At 36.6% G+C, this 15398-nt stretch overlaps 1 protein-coding gene across 1 annotated transcript; it reads left to right on the forward strand.

Annotated features, from left to right (window-relative positions):
- The first annotated feature begins 6220 nt into the window (after nucleotides 1–6220).
- Nucleotides 6221–7805, forward strand: LOC108701852. The gene is made up of 2 exons (XM_018236866.2): nucleotides 6221–6374; nucleotides 7039–7805. The coding sequence occupies exons 1-2, from the start codon at nucleotides 6354–6356 to the stop codon at nucleotides 7534–7536; spliced, it is 519 nt and encodes a 172-aa protein (XP_018092355.2). The 5' UTR covers nucleotides 6221–6353; the 3' UTR covers nucleotides 7537–7805.
- The last annotated feature ends 7593 nt before the right edge of the window (nucleotides 7806–15398 follow it).

Here is a 15398-nt window from a genome sequence, read left to right on the forward strand (position 1 = left end):
GGCATATGCATTCTTGTCAATTAGTGTGACAGTGTTTCCTGTACATATGTGGACAGACCCACTTAAGCTGAAACTTTAATAGATGGCTGCAAAAAAGCTCCCATAAATAGCACACTGTGTCAGTATAAGCAGCAGGATTAGTCGGAATAACCTATTGCAGGCCAACTGGGGGTTGTCTAACATTTTAGCTAGGGAACTGAAAATCTTTATAGATTAAATAATGCTACAATAACTTGAGAATAAAAGTTGCAATATATGCAAACAGGTAAAGCTCCTCCATTAATCACATAATTTGCATCTGATGGTGCCTAGAGTTAGAAACAAAACTAGTTTGATTATCACAACAAAATAAAAATATATATAGGTTGTAATAGCCTTAGAACTAAAAGCATGGGCTACATTACAGTCAGACAGTTGGGTTTGTGGAGGTAACGTACAGTTTGCTTGATTAATTCTACTTCTGGTTTTAATGTTACTCCTGGGCCTGTCTTCTGCTCAGCCTGTTTAATTTACATCTGATATAAAATATGAGATGTTAAAGAACTCAATGACATTAGAGAACCTTTCTAGGTCAAACCATTCTTTTGAAACAGGATTGTCACACATGGTGCAAATTGAGTTATGGAGAATTGCAGAGAGCACAGTTCAGAGAAGACAAAACAGAATCAGCAAGGAATCCCAGTAATGACAATATATTTGCTAGGAAGACTCTGCACCAAAAACAAAACTATATTGCCTTCTCTTTATAGTTCCCAAAATATTTGTGAACCATTTAAAATTGTGCTAACGCTGGAAACTAAACGTAAATAATGACTTGCCATCTTTAGATTTATTTTGTTACAAAGGAAGGCAGTTTATAGAAAAGAAGTGACAGATGATCCAGTCAAAGCCATGCTTTTTAGAATAAAATACTTTCTTGTTTCTGGGCAATTTTTTACTTAGTGGTACTTTATCCTGCTCATTACCCAGTTTTAAAAAATTGTTCTATAAAACAAGGCGATTTACTCATTTAAGATTCACGTCTTGACTGTTTCCAGGGATTGCCGGATTTATTAGGTTATATTACAATATGTTATAGGAAACAAAAAGCTATTGCCTCAAATGCCACTTACGCGCAACAAGAGCATTTGTCTGCTGCAAGGTTTCATCTATTCTAATGACTGTTATCGCTGTGTAATTACATTTGTACCTTGCAACATTCTGTCATTCATTTATTTCCTCATAATATGCAACATTTGTATTCATAGAGGTTATCTTGCTATATCAGTGAAATATTTGTCCTTCGTGCAGAAGTTCGGCAAATGGGAAGCAAAGCACCAGAATGTCTTCCTAGTTATTACAATCTGAACTTAAGTGCAGTCTGCTGTAAGAAGTGGCATTATGTAAAAGAATATCACAGGATTAAGAAAGATATCACAGGATCATGAAAACTTGGTCATTTAGATTCATAGCCCTAAATATTATGTTAAAAAAGAACACTGTATAGAGGGAAGAACAGTGGTGCTTATCTGGCAGAACTTCATTTTTAAAATGTCCCATTTGACAACCTATTCATAAAATGCGCAGGGAAGGCACTTATCCCTACTTACTAAGCAATTTTGGATCAATTTAGGAGAGCAGAACAGAAGACGCACAAATTGCAGGACTCAAAACAACAAGGAGAGTAAAAACACATTTTGTTCATAATGACAGAAGCAGAGCCCAATATTTAGAACTTAAAAACTTAATTTTTGCATTATTTTCAGTGAAAGAAGCTGTCGCTAAGTAGGCAAAGTGGTCCATCAGTAGGCAAAGGGGTCATCCATTGAATCCAGTGAATACGATTGCAAGCTCTACAGACAAGAATACTGTTTTTTTAAAATCTTCATAAACTCTCTGCATATTGAAGATATTTAATATTATGTGACAGATATCAAAAGTAATTATAACGTACTAAAATGTGCCTGAAGCATAACTATATGTATTATATGAAGCATAACATACCCAATATTGAAGGAAATGTGCACAGGTACCAAATAAACATGACTTGAAAGGTAAATCTGTTCTGCCTAATTTCTTACAAAGCACTAATGTATCATTGTTTTCTTGCTACCCTTACTACCTCTTGGAATACAGAGTTAAGCTGACCATGTGGTTCACAAACGAGCAGATTTGGTGACCAACTCACAGGGTCAAATCAGGAATATCCTATTGTTGACATTGGTGCCAATGGAGCCCTGAAAGATTAGGACCACATCAACTATCCAATGCGCTCCTTGTTCAACAAGGACCTGCTCAATTAACATCTGCCTCTTAATATATTTTTTCTTTTTCATATCAACATCCTTGACCTCAAAACCTTATCCTCTAAGTCTAACTCATTAGGTCAAAAGAGGAGTTAAGTGTTAGGAAATGTATGGTTTGAGTAATGAATCCTTTAGAGAAGCAGGTAAGTATAACACTTGTAACTCTCTTAGTTAATCAGAGGTAAGTGATGGATTACCTTAATAAATGAAGGAAATGTCTCCTTTACAGGAACACAAGGGTTATGGAGAAACAGTCTTGGTGAAGGGGAAGTACCTTGCAGAGTTCTTAAGGAGAGTATAACTGTAGCGGGAAGATAGTTAATTGGAAAAGACTGATCTAATGAATCAATTTACTTTTTCCAGGTACACAAGACACAGATATCTTACAACATCGGAATAATTATGGAGGCAACATCGTATGGAGAATCAATTGAGGAAAAGGGTAAGTTGGCAAACAATTGAAGCCAAAGAAATTAATCAGCACACAATCAGCCAAATATAGAAAGGGACATTATCAAAAGCAGTGCAACTCAAATCTTGGGCAGGGAGACAGCCAGTAAGTACTTAAACACAGACTTTTGCAGGGAGGCAGCCAGTAAATGGTTACACATGATCTTTTGTAGGGAGGCAGTCAGTAAGTAGTTTAAACCAAAATCTTTGCAGAGAAAAAGCCAGCAAATAGTAGAAAAGTAGTAACAGTTCAAATCTTAACAGGGAGAAAGGGGCAATTTAACTCAACCCAGAGGGAAGCCAGTTGTAACCAAGAAGTCAGTCAGTTAAATGATTGGTATAGAGAGGGGTAAATGATTGGTATAGAGAGGGGTATAGAAGAATTGATCCAGGAACCAGCCAAGTCGTAGCCTAAAATCCGTCCAAAGAAGCTAGGTGCAGAAAGGAGAAACTGAAGACGGAAAACCAAGAACTTGCCGAAGTCAGGACCAGAAACAGAAAGAAGCTGAACGTGGTATCTTCCAGGGAATACAACAATAACCGTGTGTGGAAGTGGGCATGCACGTTCCGGATAACCAGTAGAGGCAATCAAACTCCGGAGCAGCTGCGCCTCACATAACGTTAACTATACATGGGGCGTGGTTAAAAGGATGTAATTGGATTTGATCATCTACCACCTCCTTCTATAATTCCTATAAAAAAACAAAAAGGCTACTTTCAATGTCACTGTTTTACACTGTTCGGGGCAAGACACAACATAAGGCACAATGAATGCCCAGCACATGGTAAATACAGGTGCTCATTGTCCTTTTTAGTGTTTATTCACTCAATTCCATGCAATTTGTTTTTTGTTTTACATGAGGTTTTGTTTGAAAATAATCCAAGCATAGACAACAGATGCTATAGTTTACTGTATATATATATATATATATATATATATATATATATATATATATATATATATATATATATATATATATATATATATATATATATATATGGGACATTTTTCTGATCAGTGATTAATAGATTCAATAAAGTATTTGAGAAGCAAATTATAATACAAAATCATATTTTAATGAAACCATAAAATGTGCCTGTACTTTATAGTTAAAAGCCATAAATGCAGCCAATACTGTTAACTGCCATTTATTTTGTGTACAGAGGAAACCATTTTCCTTCCTCATTAGCAGAATTAGCCCAGGTATCTCCGGCCAATTCCATAATGAACTAATCATTCTCAGTTTCGTTCCAGAGGAGTTGAAAAGCAGTCCAAGTTTCAGTGGTAGTTCTTGGCTACTTGGGGTAAACTAAAAGTACTTTTGAAAATTAAAGGGAAAATACACACCTAAACCAGCACAAGCTAAATGTAAAGGAACTCTAATTATTTTGTTAATTATGAAACAAATATGTTTTTATTTGTTAACATAAACAGTGCAGAACAGAGCACAAAGAAAGAATTGTTTCATTTTAGACTTCATTCCACTTTGATAGATTTGCAGATCGTTTATGGAGGCTTCTATATAACATTTAATCTCGCACACCAGCTCTCCAAACTAGATGGCCCAGGTATACTTACACACACACACTAGTAATAAAAATAAATCAAAGGAATGCGCTCCATATCAAGTAGGTGCTGCATGCGGAGTATTTTCCTCTAAAAGCCCCCCTCAAAGCTGCCCCCAGCCCTGCAAACCTTCGTGAAGCTGACCCTCTGAAACTGCTAACGGATCTTCTGCATTGTTTCAGTGACACTGGGCTGGGGACCGAGCAATCCTTCCATAGCCTGAAGTCCTGTTTTCATTTGTAATTAGCCTTTGGAAGGATTGCTCGCCCCCAGCCCAGCATCACTGAAACAACACAGAAGATCCATTAGCAGTGTTGGAGAGTCGTCTTAACAAAGGTTCACGGGACTGGGGCGGCATTAGGAGGAAAATATTCGGCTGGCAGCACCTCCATCTATCTATCTATCTATCTATCTATCTATCTATCTATCTATCTATCTATCTATCTATCATCTATCTATCTATCTATCTATCTATCTATCTATCTATCTATCTATCTATCTATCTATAGATCATCTATATAAGAACTGTATCTATCTGCCCAATTTTACCTGCTAAAGATAAACAATCCCACAGCATAGCAGGCCATATCTTTCCACCTACCTTCCTATACACAAGCAAGTGCAGCATGCCATGCTTCTTGAATGATAAGAGCAGAGCAACTGACATTCAAGCTGCATAAATTAACCAGAATGTTTTAGATACTTTCAACCACGCATCTGAATGTGTATGAAACCTTAAGACTGTGACACTTTTCTTCCTATAATAGCCAATAAGAATGGCAGCATTTAAGTGAGATTATTGAGTGAAAACATGATTCGTGGGGACACCAAATACGATTTTTCCTAGCAAATTATTTTCCACAGTTATTGTCTTTTTGTTTTACAAATGAATCTAGGGGGCACATTTACAAAGCTCGAGTGAAGGATTCGAATTAAAAAAACTTCGAATTTCGAAGTGTTTTTTGGGCTACTTCGACCATCGAATGGGCTACTTCGACCTTCGACTACTACTTCGACTTCGAATCGAACGATTCGAACTAAAAATCGTTCGACTATTCGACCATTCAATAGTCGAAGTACTGTCTCTTTAAGAAAAACTTCGACCCCCTAGTTCGGCAGCTAAAAGCTACCGAACTCAATGTTAGCCTATGGGGAAGGTCCCCATAGGCTTGCCTATGTTTTTTTTGATCGAAGGATATTCCTTCGATCGTTGGATTAAAATCCTTCGAATCGTTCGATATTCGAAGTCGAACGATTTTAGTTCCTAGTCGAATATCGAGGGTTAATTAACCCTCGATATTCGACCCTTAGTAAATCTGCCCCTATGTGTTAGCTTCTTATACAATGATACAAACAGGCATTTAGATTAGAGACTAGGACCCCATAATAAAATATCCACTCATTTTTATACCTATCAAGCTAAACGTTTACTCTCTTTGTTCTCTCCAAAACCTGCTCTGTTATTGGGATGTTGAATAATTTCTTATAGCAAAATTAGAGCAAAATACATCCAAACGTAACTTATGAAACAAAATATATGCTGAGGTCCCTGAAATGGTAATGAAATGGTGAGATAACAAATTTGGATATAGGATCTTTTCTCCAGTTATCTATAGAGTTATCCATGAATTCCATTTAAACTTTAAAATCATTGATCATGATTAATTAATGTATATTGGAAAGGTGCTTAGAATTACATATTCTTTCTTTATGCAGAAATAGTTTTGGGGTGGGGCTTCCCTTTAGTGACTGCTAGTGAAAGCACAATGTGCGTAACTGATTAGCAAACCAATACCTGTTGTGTTTCCTTCCCAGACGGTTTATTGCACAACAATGTGATCACTCAAAGCTTTTATTGAGATGTAATGTGCAACTGCTGGTGTCTCTTATACTGTAAATGCAAACTCAAGAACCTGTATACAATAACAGAGGGTGGGGCACAAGTGGGGCAGGTATATAAGGGGCACCCAGATAGAGTACTGTCTTCCTACAGACTTGGTGCATCTGGTTCTAGTAACAGATTTAACTGCAGTGAGCGTGCTGTTACAGGAATGGTCATTCTCTCAGAGCAGGTAAGGACATAACTCCCACAATCTGACTTATTGCACAGGCTCCTTTTTATTTATTGAGAATGTACATGTATAAGAAACTTTACAATAAGAGTTACAGTTTTTTACAATCATATTATGGCAAAAAATATAAACTACAGATAAACTACAGCAATAGATGCCATTTTTATATAAACACTAGCTTAGCAAAACATGCCTGTTTTTTTACTGCTTCTGGCATTTTACTTTAACAGAGATAGACTGGGCAGATTTGCTACATATCCAGATGCACTAGATCATTGCCATTTTGCTTTTATGTTAGAGTGTTGTGTCATGACACTTTTGGCGTTTTCTTTCAGAATTAAAAATAGGTGAATAATCCCATGGTTTTAGATTTTTAACCCATTTCCCAGATGGAAGCCACTTTAATTAATCATTTATTGAAAAAAACAAGAGTAAAACAATATAAACAATATCATTCTGGTTTGGAAAGGTGTGAGCAGCATGGAAGCTAGCTAGGGTGTGATTTTGATGGTACATCTACTAATGCAACCTCAACTCTATCACAGATTGCAGTTAGCCATTTGTTATCCAATGATGTGAATATTAAGATTTGAAGTGTTCCTACTAATGCTGCTGAAAGCTAGTGGATGGATGGAATTCACCAATTTATTTTCTCTTTTCCTAGGTGCCAGATGATGACTCATTCTGCAAACCATCTTTACCTCTAGGATCATCAGGTGAACTCCACATCAACCCACAATGTACAAGGCTGGATACACATATCTGCTCACTAAGTTCTTACAGTGAAAGGTTGTCTTATATACCTAATTCATATTTCCTTTGCAAAGAACAAGATTTGGAACAAGCTCTCCCAATTAGTTATAACAGTTACAGTCTGGGAGTAGAAGGACAATGGATATGTAGCACAGATCTACTGCAGGATTCGTCATATAAAAGAAGGCCAAGGCTGCTTCCACATAGCATCAAAATGTACACGTTTATTCCTCATGACACAAATGGCTTGCACGAAACATCAGTACCAGCACTTCCTGGAGATCCATTTCATTCCCCTCAAAAAAAGAACATTAAGAGGCATTTCATGCTGAGATATCTGCATCCCAAGAAGCGTGCTCTTCAGGCATATTTATGGAAGCACAAAAGTTCCAATTCCTTTACTTTCTAATGTTTTGGGATTTTTTTCAACTGTGATTTTATCTTAACTGAATATGGACTTTCAGAGGGGAAGAGATGACATTGACTGTCTTTAATAGAAAATAGTTTACTTTGATGAAATGGCTTATTATTCATGTTGTTACAATGGATTCATTTGATCAAACAGCACATCATTAGGATTTATTTCTTCAAAATATATAGTTCTTTTAATTAGTCATTTTTATTTGATGATTAAGTATACAATTGGTACATACATATAACAATAAACCATTTTCTGTGCTCATTTGTTTAGAGTGCCATTATTTCTTAGGAAATAGGAAGATTGGGGAAAGTAATGGACTAGGACTTGGAAACATAGGGTGGTAGCGTTAAGGGCAGGAAAAAATGAAATGGAAACCAACTATACAGGCATCCATTACCCAGAAACCCATTATCTAAAAAACTCTTAATTACAGCAAGGCCATCTCCCTCAGGGGCAAATTCACTAAGCGCTTACGCTAGTGTGAATTTGCTAGCGTTGGGCATTTTCGTTACTTTGCGAATTCACTAATGGACGATGGCGTAACTTCGCTAGTGTTACTTCGCACCCTTACGCCTGGCGAATTTGCGCAACGGACGTAACTACGCAAATTCACTAACGCGCGCATTGTTCTGAATGCTACCTTCTACGCCAGACTTCCTTCGCCACCTCAGACCAGGCGAAGCGCAATAGAGTAGATAGGGATTGCTTCAAAAAAAGTTAAACGCTGGCGTTTTTTCTATATTATGGGTGATAGGCTGAAAAGATCGAAAAAATTTTTGGGGCTCCCCTCCTTCCCCCCTACATTTCCTAACTCATGGCAACTTAACTACACAGTGGGCACATGTGTATGGCAAAATAAAATTTTATTTGATGCTTTGAAGGTTTCCCAGGCTTGTGTAGTGCTGCTAAGAATACTTCCATTGAAATTTGAATTTGGCGCCGTATGCAAATTAACCATCGCTAGCGTAACTTCGCTTTGCTTGGCGAATCAACGCTAGCGCAACTTCGCAACCTTACGCTACCCCTGAGTGCAACTTCGGATTTTTGTGAATTTGCGGAGCGCTGGCGAAAATAAGCCTGGGAAGTGCAGCGAAGCGCAGCGAAGCGCAGCGAAGCGGACGCCAGCGCAACTACGATTCATAGTGAATGTCCTACTCAGACTTTATTTCAGGTGTGCCCATACTTCACTAATGCAAGGTCTACTTTTATTAATGATGTCCAATTATGATTTATATCCATAAAAGCATTGTTAGCATTCTGTCGCATGGAAAATATTATTTTAATACTGATTAATGGGAAAATGTATATTGCTGTATTTAACTAACATCTATTTCCTATAGGACCTTAACATAATAAATATCTGAATGATATTATTATTTATATCTGAAAAACATGAAACAGGAGGGTGAATTAGACAAGCTGTTTGTTGACTTAAGAGCTACTGATCAGCAGCTAAAGGTCTACTGGTAGATCCTGATCTACCTTTTGGGTACCCCTGCTCTATTTCATTAAAATGATTCATATTAAATAAAATGATTCCCCTTTTCTCTCTAAAACAGTACCTTGTACTTAATTCAAACTAGTCTGCATTAATCCATATTGGTGGCACCCAATAATTAATGTAAGAAAAAAGACAAGATTTGGAGTTCCAAATTACAAAAAAACCCTAATCTGGAAAACTCCAGTTATCCTTTCTGTATAACAGGTCCCATACCTGTATATTGTGGCAAAAGAGAAGGCTGTGATAGAAACAGGTTTTTTGCTGTGAAATAGTCTCATAAATTCTGCTCCAAAACTAATAGGAATTCAGATTTCTTCATGGAACTGAAAAAGACCAAATTTTAGTAAAGATACTGGCAACCAGAGAGTCCTGCTTTTGGCAGTATTTATTCAAGCATCTTACTTTTTCTTTAGTTCATTATGCAACAAAAATGCCACAGCAGCAAGTGACCTCCTCCCATTATCACACAATTTCAATTCTTTGCACTGAAATTACATAATAGTCTGTTAAATGTTAATTTTGTTGATGTTTTACTAAATCACAAGTCCCAGCTTCTACACTGTAAAATACAATATGATTTTGTCCTGGTTCTAATACCCTAAGGTTGAGAGTTTTTTTGTTTAGAACAGTAACTTCCTTTCCTAGAATGTGCAAATAAAAATGGCTGCGTTACAATCTGTAGGCACCAGCCCAAACCCTAGAGGCTAATGGTGAACAAATCTAAGTTTTTATCAGTGCTGTAGTAGAGACGCGGTGTGCTACCTAAGCGCGCCCCCTCGCTCATGAAATGCGCATGCGCGTGACGTCATGCCCCGCTGCGCGTACCATTGCTTCCCACTGTGCATGACATAACTTCCGCCCAGATACGTGGCTAAACGCAAAATGCCACAGTCACTTATTACGCAAACTACATGCCCTGTACAAACCCATGGGCAGAGGACTGTAGTTGACTATTGGCATTACTGCTGACAACTCGACATTAGCCCAAATCACCTACCTCTTGGGTGTCTAAAAGGGGCAAAGATCCGTAAAGCGAGTGCTGGCAATAGTTGTGATATAGATTGAGAAGCAGGGGTTTGATCAGTGCCTCAAGAAGTGGCAAATTGAAAAGCTTTCTGTGCTATACTCCTTAATGGGATATTGAAAAAAAATGTTCACAGGAGGTTACCTGGCCTCCTTTCTAAAGTATTATGCTGCTATAGGACTAACAGCTGGCAATACAATGCTGCAGCGAGCAAAGTTAATTTATGTGCTGCATCAATGGACAATGGACATTTTCATAGCTGGAAATACAACCGCAAAAGGAATAAAATTGTCAGTGTGCTTTAAAGGAATACTATACCCCCAAAATGAATACTTAAGCAACAGATAGTTTATATCAAATTGAATGACATATTAAAGAATCTTACCAAACTGGAATATATATTTACATAAATATTGCCCTTTTACATCTCTTGCCTTGAACCACCATTTCGTGACTCTATCTGTGCTGCTTCAGAGATCACCTGACCAGAAATACTCCAACACTAACTGTAACAGGAAGAAGTGAGGAAGCAAAGGCAGATCTCTGTCTGTTAATTGGCTCATGTGACCTTACATGTGGTTTGTATGTGTGCACAGTGAATCTTACGATCTCAGGGGGCGGCCCTTATTTTTTAAAATGGCAATTTTCTATTTGTGATTACCCAATGGCACATACTACTAAAAAAGTATATTATTATGATAATGGTTCATTTACATGAAGCAGGGTTTTACACATGAGCTGTTTTACTCAGTATCTTTTAATAGAGACCTACATTGTTTGGGGGGTATAGTTTTCCTTTAAGATGAAACTGTTTGTGTATTATTGAGGTCTGAACATGAAATGATCAAGGCATCGATCCAGAGATGCTTCTAAGGCCCTTGGTAGTACTCGATGTCAGCACATTGCCTTTAGCCACAATACTCATGTCATATATCTATACAAGTCTGGGATACCTTCTGGAGAATAAACAAACGCTACTCCTGTCTGTATTCTCATAGGACTTAATTAAAATTAGGGAATAGTCAACTGACTTTTGTTTATTTAATTGAACAATTATATTTCCTTTTGTTTTTATGGTCGGCTCAACATATCTAAAGGTTAAAAGAAGTCCATCAATGTATCCATTGAGGTGATTAAACTAATTGCTCAAACCAATCCATCTAAAGATTTGTATCCCAGACGTTCTGACAAGAATTGCTAACAAGTCCCAACATATTGCTCTGCTTTGAAATTAGATGATACATTTTACAGATAACAGATATTTATCATATGCAGTCAATGCTAGTGTATCCTTTTGTTAGGGCAGGTGTTTGCTATGCAGTTTTCTTAGTGACCCGACCAACCAGTTACTCTCTATAGCAGGCTATGAAAACTATAGCAACCCATTTTTAACTTCTGCATTACTTTCCCTGAATCCATTTTTCTTCAATATATCAAATCCTGCCATAGTAGAGATATACCAATAATATTGTATAGAATACGATGTTACAGTATATATTTTATAATAGCATTAATATTGACTTTATTTTATTTTTTTTATAAATATTCACAATATACTCTTGGAATGGGTTTTCATTGGCTGTACCAGTGGTAGTTATACCAACTAAAGCTGGTCATGCACAAAAATATCTGCTCATTGGACCAAATCACTGAATCAGCAAATCTTTTGTCATTTTACCCTGTGCTGTGAAATTAAATAACATGGGAGTCTTTTGTAATGCAGACAGCCATGGATCATATGAATGGAAAAACGCAACTGCATATTCCTGTCTACTTGTGTGCTTCACAGAACCAGCAGAACTTGTACATTTTATGGATCCAACAGATTCTACAAGAACTAGTTGTTCATTTTCTTCCTTCTTTACATGAGACATAATATACAATGGGAAATGTCTGTTGAATTTTTTTATGATCATCATCAATTAAAGCAATGTCAGTCATTTAATGCAACCGTACAGTGTCAAAAGATCCCAAATAACCAACCATTATTTTCTTTTTCTACTTGTATAACATTTGTATTATTTCTTGGGTTTTTAAAGTAGCACTTTCAAAAAAAACAAATGACAGCTAGATATTGATTGGTGTCATATATATCTTAATGTGGCTCTCTGTATAATAAAGGGATTCTGTGTACTAGGGACACTGTATACATTGTAAATAATTTGTTCTGCCATTTAACCACTAAATGTTTTTTTTTAAATATTTTTATTTTGTATAAAAACAAACACAGTTCAGGGACTGCAAGTACTGGACAACCCCCAGGTTGCAGAAATGTTAAGGCACAGAGTTAGATAAATCAAATGTCCTGAACCAAATAAAACATAACAAAAACCAAATACAACGAAAAGCATTGTGGGTACTGTCGTTTATAACCGCAATATGATATGGGCTGAATGTTGTGTCAGAGTGGGATTAGATTGTTTGGTTTCATGATTGCAATAGTTAATGCTAATAGAATGATCTAATAATCCATTACTACCTGTTATACCACTATAAAAAACAAAGGCAAACTTTCACACGTGTTCCTCTTTGACCCACTGAATTTGAATGCCATATAGGACTAAATTTGCTCCCATCCCTATTGTTCTGACCCATTGTTGGCCATATAGGTAAAACCTGATTTATTTTTTACTTCTCAACAGGACTACAATAACTCTTTTAGTTATTTAAAATCCCACTAACTAGTCATTAGTGTGGCCCACACTCCTCTATTGTCATTCCAAATTGATGGCATTGTGTTGATACATACTAAACAAATGCACTGGGTGTCATGGACTGTAGAGTTTTTGTTTCAGGAGAATGAAACAAGGTGATTGTTAATGGGGAGCATAACGTTGCCCTTTCCTGTGCTTTATACAGGAGCAGCGACTGTCTCTTTGTTGTATCTCCCATCATTACAAACTTCTGTTAGGACAAAGGTGATCTCTATGGTGTCCAATGAAAAGTGTATCAATTTGGCATTTCTAACCATGGAAAAGGCATTTACACATACATAATTACTATTAAAAACAAGATGCTGTGATTCTAAATGAATCTGATGAAAGTGTAGGAATTACAAGACCATGGATGACTTTAATGTAGTTGGCTGTCTTAGATATAATGCAATATATAGACAAACATTCCCTGTTTTGCTGAAACTTGGGGCTCATCGTCTTACATATGTATCTTTTGAACAAAATGTGCTAAAAAAACGGGAAGTTCACCTTTAAAATTTTATTGCAGATGCTGCTAACCATTATCCTTTCATATATATGACTCTTTCCAAGTTACAAATTACAAAAAACACTGTTTGTTGAGGTCAATGACCCTTGCAACCAGAAATTAAATTAACTGTGTTACTGAAACGTAATATGTGTTACTGCTTACGTTTCAACTCAGGCCCTCTTGTATTAGTCTTCCGCTCCGACTTATTACTGCTTACTGCTGGTTATTCTATAGTTAACTAGTATTTTATATTTCAATCATTTTTATTTGTATTTCACAAACAAGAAAAAATACATAGGCAGCCATCAACAATCAACGAAGACAGTATAGTTAAAGTTATACATTCCTAGTATAAACTAGTATTTTAAATGAAAAAACACTCCTAATGATTGTCCTAAAAGTTGGATAAAAAAACTTAAAAATAAATCAGCTTGAATTTTAAAAACCTACAAAAGACTTATATAAAAGTTTGCCAAGGTTTATCTGTTGATTCTTTTTCTCATTGGAACTTTCAAGATTTTATTGATTGATAAATCCCCAAAAATTTAGATTGTGTCTTTTTACCTTGATTATCTCAAATTGCAGAAAAAATATAATACAATGCCTATTTTTAATAAATAGGCCTTATAGGATCAATATATTCCATAAAGACATGCAATCAGTTGCCACATCTCAATGTTCATTAAAGAATAAGTAACTAATTTCCCTGTAATAATGAGTGGAACCTATAACAGACCAAGCTGTTTGGATTGTGTTGTTTTCTCGAGTGCCATAAATTGATCAAAGTTTTGCATGAAATTAATGTATTGTATTTGCAGTATTGAATTAATGTGGGAGATGTTTCTTAGCAGGGCGTGAAATGAAAATAACAGCAATTCCTCTGTGTATATAATTAAAATTACTGTCAAGATTTCCAACACTTACAGCTTAACTCAAACTATATTTTGAATAGTCAGAGACAAATCTAGAGTGACAAAGATCCTCAGAAATGTAGGACCAGTTGGTACTGTTGGGTTTTCCATTTATTTTAAATATAATTATTGTTACCATTATTATTTATCCTTATTAACCTGTGTTAAAAAAGTGGCATCATATTCTAAAGTGCTGTACTATAAATGGGTTTAAACACTGAACATACAGATCCCATACAAAATATGACAGATAATCCATTCAAGAGATAAAGAGGACCCTGTCCAAAGAGCTTGCAATCACAAGGGATTATATTAAAGATTCTTTAGCTTTCAAGAACTAGCAGACTTTATTTTCAGCATTTATTAGTGTAGTGTGGCTGGAGAAGCCAGTTGGAGAATAATCCTGCTTGCACTATTTCGCTCCATCTCTCCTAGGTGGCACTGTAAAAGCCAACAAATATCCCCTGTGCCCTCCATCTGTAAGTAACAATCAGGTACTGAGACACAGAACATGGGGCTGGTGTAGCCAGTAAGGGCTCTTACTCACGAGCGGTTGTAGCTACGCTCCCCTGCGTTCCGTTTTTCTGCGTTCAGCCACAGGGGAGCGCAGGAATAGCCGCATTACATTTTTTCCAATGGGGCTGTACTCCTGCCGAACGCAGGTTGAGACGCAACATGCTGCATTTTTCCTGCGTTTGGCGCCTACACGCACCTGCGTGAGTACAGCCCCATTGGAAAAAATATAATGCGTCTATTTCTGCGCTCCCCTGCGGCTGAACGCAGAAAAACGGAACGCAGGCGAGCGTAGCTACAACCGCTCGTGAGTAAGAGCCCTTACACTGTGTAGCTGAATATTTAAAGTTATATTTTATATTTGATGGGCATAAAGGGACTGAGTTACAAATGACATAAATTGGATTATTTATTAAAGGTCGAGTTGTTTCTTACCTGAAAAATTCAAGTTTTTGAGGGTTTTTTTCAGTCAAAACTCACATTTTTGGGTTTAAAAAAACTCAAATTCTTTGGGTTTTTAAAAAAAACTTGAATTATTTGAGATTTATAATGCCCCAGAGCTGAAAAATTGCTCAAATCTGATTATACTCCAGCTAAAACCTGTCGAGGTCTTCATGGTGCGATTCAAGGTTTTTTTTTGCTGGAAATTTGAGTTTTTCACCCCAAATTCACTGATTCAAGTTTTTTCCATTCAAGT

Source organism: Xenopus laevis, chromosome 9_10L (assembly GCF_017654675.1).
Source record: "Xenopus laevis strain J_2021 chromosome 9_10L, Xenopus_laevis_v10.1, whole genome shotgun sequence".
Classification (NCBI taxonomy): domain Eukaryota; kingdom Metazoa; phylum Chordata; class Amphibia; order Anura; family Pipidae; genus Xenopus; species Xenopus laevis.

Coding starts and splice junctions, on each gene's coding strand:
- LOC108701852 (XM_018236866.2), top strand. CDS start 6,354: ATGGTCATTCTCTCAGAGCAG. Junction 6,375..7,038: donor TGGTCATTCTCTCAGAGCAG/GTAAGGACATAA, acceptor CTCTTTTCCTAG/GTGCCAGATGATGACTCATT.